At 40.3% G+C, this 7,796-nt stretch overlaps 1 protein-coding gene across 1 annotated transcript; it reads left to right on the plus strand.

Annotated features, from left to right (window-relative positions):
• LOC107615545 lies at positions 5,136–6,877 on the plus strand. Its single transcript, XM_016317599.1, has 3 exons — positions 5,136–5,770; positions 6,013–6,391; positions 6,566–6,877. The coding sequence occupies exons 1-3, from the start codon at positions 5,136–5,138 to the stop codon at positions 6,875–6,877; spliced, it is 1,326 nt and encodes a 441-aa protein (XP_016173085.1).

A 7,796-nucleotide genomic window follows, 5' to 3' on the forward strand; every position in this document is an offset into this window, starting at 1 on the left:
ATGGAAAGTACTATTGTTCTTCTATTCAATTCAAGCTTATTCTTATTCTAAGATATTCACTCGTACTTCAACCTGATGAATGTGATGACCCGTGACACTCATCATCATTCTCACTTATAAAAGCGTGCCTGACAACCACTTCCATTCTATCTGCAATAGCTTGAGTGTGTATCTCTTGGCCTCCTGGTTGACGATGCATGATTGGCTCTCCTGACAACAGAGCATTCCATTCCGTGAGATTAGAGTCTTCGTGGTATAGGCTAGAACCATTGGCAGCATTCCTGAGATCCGGAAAGTCTAAACCTTGTCTGTGGTATTCCGAGTAGGATCTGGGAAGGGATGACTGTGACAAGCTTCAAACTTGCGAATGTTGGGCGCAATGACAGTGTGCAAAAGGACAATGGTCCTATTCCGACGCTAGCGAGAACTGACAGATGATTAGTCGTGCAATGACAGTGCATATGGATTTATTTTCATCTGAGAGGATCTTACAGCTTGCCATGGAAGAAGGTAACGCATGATTGGAAGAAGGCAATAGGAAAGCAGAAGTTCAGAAGCAACAAAGCATCTCCAGATGCTTATCTGAAATTCCCACCAATGAATTACATAAGTATCTATATCTTATTTTCTGTTTTATTTATGTTTTAATTATCAAAACCTTATAACCAATTGAATCCGCCTGACCGAGATTTACAAGGATGACCATAGCTTACTTCAAGCCGACAATATCCGTAGGATCGACCTTACTCACGTAAGGTTTATTACTTGGACGACCCAGTGCACTTGCTGGTCAGTTACACGGAATTGTGAAGAAGTCTTGAGATCACGTTCTCCCACACCAAGGTTTTGGCACTATAGCAAGGGAATGAATAATCATGATTTCGCGTACCAACCGTGCACAATTTAAGTGTGGGGGAGGATCGATGACTTCAAGGGGGGTAAAAGTTTCTCTCTTAAAGACACTTTGCGATGTTTCTTTTAGTACTTTTTCTTCATTTTAAGTAGTTTTTCTATTGCATCTTGTTTGGTTTGTTGTGAATATTTCTTGATCATTTATGGATATATAGTAGTTAATATTTGCATTCTGCATGATATCATGAATAAGTGGTGAAACACCAAGGAATTTCCATGAAATCCTTTTCTAAGGGCATACCATTGATTGAATTGAGAAAAAAATGTTTTACCAACTTGCTTGGAGTACTTTGTTTGTAGGACATGGAAGAAAGAGCTCGAACAACATACCTTGTGAGATTTGAGCTTTAATAGATGGTTGCATTTTTAAACCATAATGTTGTTCTTTTGTGCGATTGTACTCCTTTTTTATTGTGATCATTGATTTGCATGATTCTTTATGTCCTGTATTTGTGTTTGGATGCATTTAGCATGATTGAGTCCATCGTTGATGATAAACTCGCTAGCCTATATGGCCAACCCTTGCATTCACCTTTGTGAAACCCTTTGAGCCTATGGATCCCCTTTTGTTCTGATGATAACACATTACTCCCCTTAAGCGGAAAACCATTGATGTCCTTGAATTACTCTTTGATTAGCTTGGGTGGATTAGTGTGTAAATTCTAAGTGTGGGGGAAATTTAGGAAGCATTGGTGATAAAGGCATGAATTATTTGTGAAAAAAATCTTTTGGGCAATTAGGTAATGCTCATGCATTTCATTAATTGAAACATATGCATTCATAGTTCAAGTAAAAAAAAAAAACCCTTGTGCATAATAAAGTATGAATAGAAAGAGTAAATAAAGGATGCATATGCCATGTTTGAAAAGAAAATGCATGAGTAAAGTGAGATAGGAAAAAGGAAATGGGTGGGAAGGTTGCATTGTTATGTGTACATAGCTGATGTAGGAGTAGGTGGATATTCAAGCTAATCAAAGAACTATTTCTTTAAGTCCACTTAGCCAAACTTCATCCTACCTAACCCTAGCCCCATTACATCCCTCTAAATGCCTCATGATACTTGTTATTCATGCATTAAATACTAGTTGATTGTTAGATGACTTGCAAATCTTTCAAAAGCACGATAAAAGGATAATTGAGTGGTTAAACCCTAAACACTGAGCGAATTGAGTGGATACACATCCGGTGAGGGGTTCGATCGCTCAATTCCATGTTTTTACACCTCATATTGCGTCTTCCTGCAAGTTGCTTGATTGGATAGTTTTGACAACTTTAATTCAATTATTTGGACATTGATCTTAATGCATGAATCCTTTGCATTGGCCCTATAGTTTCTTGTGATGGATTGGAATTTCATGCTTCATTACTACCCACTCTCATCGTAGTACATATTAGTGATTAGCTTTAGGATAGTTGCATGCATTTAAGTAGTATATAGCATAAGTCATTTTCCCTTTCATCTATCTCCTTTGTTTATTTAGCATGAGGACATGCTAGTGTTTAAGTGTGGAGAAATTGATGAATCCATATTTGATGATGATTTTTGGTTAGAATTGAATGGATTTTCATCACATAAACTCACACTTATTCCTTTGAATAGCATGCTTTTGATCTCTCCTCCCAATTTGTGCTTAATCATGAAAATATGCTCTTTCATACTTAATTGAATCTATTTTATTCCATTTGCCATCCATTCGATGCCTTGATGTTGTTGGTGAGTGCTTTCAGGTATATAGGGTAGGAATGAATTGGAGAAAATGGAAGAAGAGCATGCAAAGTGGAGGAAGCAAGAGAAATCAAAGGAGTGAGCTCAGAGACGTGTGCGTGCACACAACTACCTGTGCGTACGCACAGCCACCCAAGCAGAGCGCGTGGATTGCATCGAGCGCGTCGCGCGTCCAGCCAAGCATCGCGTAGTGTGCATGCGCACAGCTGCTTGTGCATACGCACAGGCCTGGATTTCCCGTGAAGTGTGCGGACGCACGCGTCTGTGCGTCTGCACAGGTGTCTGCATATGACTTCATTAAAATAGAACGTGCCTCGAGATTTAGGGGCTTTGGAGACCCATTTTTGAAGTCTTCTAGCTCATATTGGAGGGGGGAATGAAGACATAACATAGCATATTATTTAGTATAGTTTAGGAGTAGTAGTAGTAGGAAGCTTTGAGTTTAGTTTTTCTCTAAGTTTTTCATCATCTCTATTAGGGTTTATATTAGGGTTTTACATTCAAGTGCCATTTCCATTTTTGATCTTGGATTTTGCAAGCTTTCATTTTAGGTATTTCCTTGTTATTATTCTTTATAGTTACATTGTTATTACTCTTTCTTCTAATTCAAGTTATAGTTCACTTTTGCTTCTCTCATGCAATTTCAATTTCTTGTTGATGAATTTGATGTTGGATGTTAATTATATGCTTTCTTGTGTTATTCTTGTTGATTGAGTTTCATTGTTACCTTTAGTTTCAAATCCTTACTCATTTTCCTCATGTTTAAGTTTTTTGCCCACCAAGTGTTTGACAAAATGTCAAACATGGTTTTAGGCTAAATTTTTGGCTCTTGGCTTGGGTAAAGTGAGCAATTGGGTTCCTAGAGTTGGAATGTCCAACATTTAGTTTCAATTCTTGGGTTGTTAAATGTTCTTGTTCCCACTAACGCTAATTTATTGCTAAGGTAATTAGCAAGCAAGTTAGGATTTGTGGGTTAAGGACACTTATACTCATTTAACTTACTTTCCGATGTGAAGGTTGATCAAGTGAGACTAATCCATCATAATTGTCATAGTTGTGGTTCCAACAAGGAAAGGATCCTTAGCTCACACCAAGCCAAGACTATTTTTAATGCTTTCAATCTTTCATACCTTTATATGTTGATTTCTTTTATACTTTACTTGTTTATATTACATAGTCGGTTCTTTAATTTCTTAATTAGTTCAATCGTTACAATTTTGCATGTTCTTTTATTGCTTTATATGTTCATTTCTTCATTCACAACCTGTTGATCACTACAACCAGAATTGCACACTCGTTGCTCTAAAGTGCTCCTGGGGAGACGACTCAGGAGTCTAATACTCTCGGTTTTAATTTGGTTTTACTTGTGACATATCTTGTGAACCTCTAATTTGATTGGAGGGGCCAATTCATCAGGTTAGGACTATACTTACGACGCTAACCCCAATTTAGAGGAAAATTCCTACCCTTGCTCTTGGTCCCTCTTACATCAAATTTTGGCACCATTGTCGGGGAATTCACTTTAAGTGCAATGAGTGCTACTATTTTGGTTGTTGTAAATATGTGAATATTGTGAATACTTGATTTTGGTTTGCTACTTGGCTCTAATTATAGATACCACATTTCTCTTTAGTTAACTTTATTAGTATTTGATTGTTTAGTTGGTTCTTGTTTACTTGTCTATTTTCATTTGCCCTTCATAATTGCATGGTTTTATTGCCTCCTCAGTTGAATGACATGGTCACTTCCAGACCCGAGCTTGGCCACTTTTGTTCTGGAAATTGAAAGAACTTTAACTCGTTTAAGGCAAGCTCGGCGCCGGCTAGCTTTTGTGGATAGTGAATCGGGTTCCCTTGAGGAGAACTCCCATTCACTATCACCAACCACCCGTGACCATCATTCTCCAATCAACGAGGAGACTATATATTCATCTGTGGGGAGTACTGAATTCTCTTTGAGTGACTCAGGTGACACCGACATGGCGAACCCACCTAGAAGAATCACCTTGAAGGAGGCCGGAGCTCCTGATTTTGACTTGCAACCACTTCAAATCTTGTATCCGGACTTAGACAAAAAATTTGAGCTCAAGTCTGGCACGATAAACTTGCTCCCCTAGTAAAATGGATTGCCTGGAGAGGATCCCTTGAAGCATCTCAAGGATTTCCAAGTTGCTTGTGCAACCGCAAGAAGACATGGGGCCGATGAAGCTGCAGTGTTGGTCTTCGCCTTTCCTTTCTCTTTGGAGGGAAAAGTGAAGGATTGGTTTTATACTCAGATGGAAGAAGTTAGATCTAACTGGGACTTGTTGCGTAAAGAGTTTTTGGAAAAGTTCTACCCTCCCCAAAAAACAGACAAGTTGCGAAGAGAGATTTCTTGCATTGTGCAACGGGATGTGGAGACTTTGTATGAGTATTGGGAGAGATTCAAGAAGTTGCTGGAGACTTGTCCTCACCATTAGATTGACGAGTTAGTTCTTATAAGTTATTTCTGTCAAGGAATGCATCATCAAGACAAGCTTCTCCTAGATGCCACGAGTGGAGGTTCATTAATCAAGAACAAGACCACTGCAGAAGCATGGGAAGTTATATCAGACTTGGCGGACTCCACTCAACACTCAAGGGCGAGGAGCCCACAACCGAAAGCTGTGAATGAAGTTTCTCCCTCCGGAGATGCTATTTTGACCAAGACCCTTGGTGAAATGACAATTATGTTGCAACAACTCACCCAAGGGCAACAAATCCCTCAAGCTTTGATAAGTGCTCCACCTCAACCTCAAAGGATCGAAGGACCACCAAGGGTATGTGGTGTTTGTGCGTATAACACTCATTACACCGATGAGTGTCCTCGGCTCCAAGAGGACACTACATTGGCGGTAGCTAACTCTTACCCACAAAACCAAATTATAACTAAGGATCTAACCAACATGGAGGAAATCAAAACCAAGGGTGGAGGGATAACTCAAACCAAAGGTGGAACCAAGATCCTCAAGCTCATCCCAACCAAAACTCCCAAGTCTACTACTATCAACAACCCCAAGGCCAACAACCATACCAATAACCATACCAACAACCCCCACAATCTCAACCTCAAGGGAAGTACCAACCCCCACATAGTAGGCCTAGCCCTCCTCAAGTAAACCAAGCCCTTCCCTCCAACCAACCTCACATGAATGACATAATTCACACCTTCATGCAAGAACAATGAGAGTTCCACAAGAAACAAGAAGCATATATGGCTACAATAGCCGATGCCCTTTCCCATTTAACTCTCCCTCCTTAAACCGCACAAAACACCCAAAAAGCTTCAACCTCAAGTAGTTTGCCCTCCCAACCTCAACCCAACCCTAAGGGTAGCATCAATGCTATTACCCTTAGGAGCGGCACTAAATTGGATAAGAATGTTGCTATACCTACAAAGTTGAGTGAGGAGACAAACAATGAAGATGTGTGGGATGAAGTGGAGGTGATGAGGGATGAAGATGAAGGTGTTGATAAAAGCAAGGAAGAACCACCCAAGGTCAAGGAGGCAAAGAGAAAGACTTTTCTTGAAGAGCCTTTGCCCATTCCATTCCCAACTTTAGCCAAGAAGGCCAAGAACCAAGAAGAGCTTGACCCCACTATGGTGGAAGTTTTCAAGAAGGTTGAAGTCACCGTTCCTCTCTTCCAAGAAATTCAACAAGTGCCAAGATATGCCAAGTTCCTTAAAGATGTTTGCACTCACAAAAAAAAGCTTGGCAACCTCAACACAAGGCCGGTAGATGATTCTATCTCCTCCTTACTTCCTAAAAAATGCAATGATCCCGGCCCATGTTTGGTCACTTGCTTGATTGGAGGAATTAAATTCATGGACTGTATGTGTGATCTGGGGTCGTGCGTAAGCATTATTCCACTCCCCATCTATGAAAGATTGAATTTGTAACCCCTAAAGAGGTTCGGGGCGAGGTTTGTGCTAGCCGACAAGAGTATTATGTCCATTATTGGGATTGCTGAAAATGTCTTAGTCAATATTCAAGGATTGCTCTTTGCAGTTGATTTTCACATATTGGAGACACTTCCTATTGAGTCAAACAAGCCATCATCCATACTCCTTGGAAGGCCATTCTTAAAGACAACCCGTTTCAAGCTAGATGCACATTTGGGAGTCTATTCTTTTGAGGCGGATGGCAAGTTATTCAAGTTCACCCTGGAAGAGTCCAACAAGCCCGTTCTTAAAGCGTATTCTATTTTTGCTGCGATGTAGTTGAAGAGCAAGTCATTGAGGATGGCAAGGAGCAAAAAGAAAAGGATGTTGCCAAGAGATAAAGTTCAAAGGACCATATCTATCACACTCAACCCAAAAATGCCAAAGAGTTGGAGATCTTCCTCCTTGGTGAAGTTCCCAAGTGACCAATAAAGCCATGCAAGTCCAACTTAGGACTCTAAACTAAAGTGCTTGGTGGGAGACACCTGGTATGCAAAATTGTGATCATCAACAATGGCGCCAAAGGACTTGGAGCTCTTAAACGTGAATCACACTTTGTCACAATTCCGCACAACTAACCAGCAAGTGCACTGGATCGTCCAAGTAATACCTTAAGTGAGTAAGCGTCGATCCCACGGAGAGTGTCGGCTTGAAGCAAGCTATGGTCATCTTGTAAATCTCAGTCAGGCAGATTCAAATGATGATGGAGGATTGATAATTAAAAGATGAATAAAACATAAAATAAAGATAGAGATACTTATGTAATTCTTTGGTTGGAATTTCAGATAAGCGTATGAAGATGCTTTGTTCCTCCTGAACCTCTGCTTTCCTATTGCCTTCTTCTAATCATTCATACTCCTTTCCATGGCAAGCTTTATATTGGGCATCACCGTTGTCAATGGCTACTTCCCGTCCTCTCAATGAAAACATTCCAAATGTGCTGTCACCGCACGACTAATCATCTGTCGGTTCTCGATCATGTTGGAATAGGATCCATTGATCCTTTTGCGTCTGTCACACGCCCAACAATCGTGAGTTTGAAGCTCGTCACAATCATCCCTTTCCAGATCCTACTCAGAATACCACAGACAAGGTTTAGATGTTCCGGATCTCAGGAATGGCCGCCAATAATTCTAGCCTATACCACGAAGGTTCCAATCTTAGATTAGAAACCCAAGAGATACGCATTCAAGCCATT

This window comes from Arachis ipaensis, chromosome B09 (assembly GCF_000816755.2).
Source record: "Arachis ipaensis cultivar K30076 chromosome B09, Araip1.1, whole genome shotgun sequence".
Taxonomy (NCBI): Eukaryota; Viridiplantae; Streptophyta; class Magnoliopsida; order Fabales; family Fabaceae; genus Arachis; species Arachis ipaensis.

Bases quoted from the DNA above. Each gene is read 5' to 3' on its own strand.
- LOC107615545 (XM_016317599.1), top strand. From the start codon at position 5,136: ATGCATCATCAAGACAAGCTTCTCCTAGATGCCACGAGTGGAGGTTCA. The intron at 5,771-6,012 runs GTAAACCAAGCC...TATTACCCTTAG, and splicing joins GTAGGCCTAGCCCTCCTCAA to GAGCGGCACTAAATTGGATA. The intron at 6,392-6,565 runs GTAGATGATTCT...TAACCCCTAAAG, and splicing joins GCAACCTCAACACAAGGCCG to AGGTTCGGGGCGAGGTTTGT.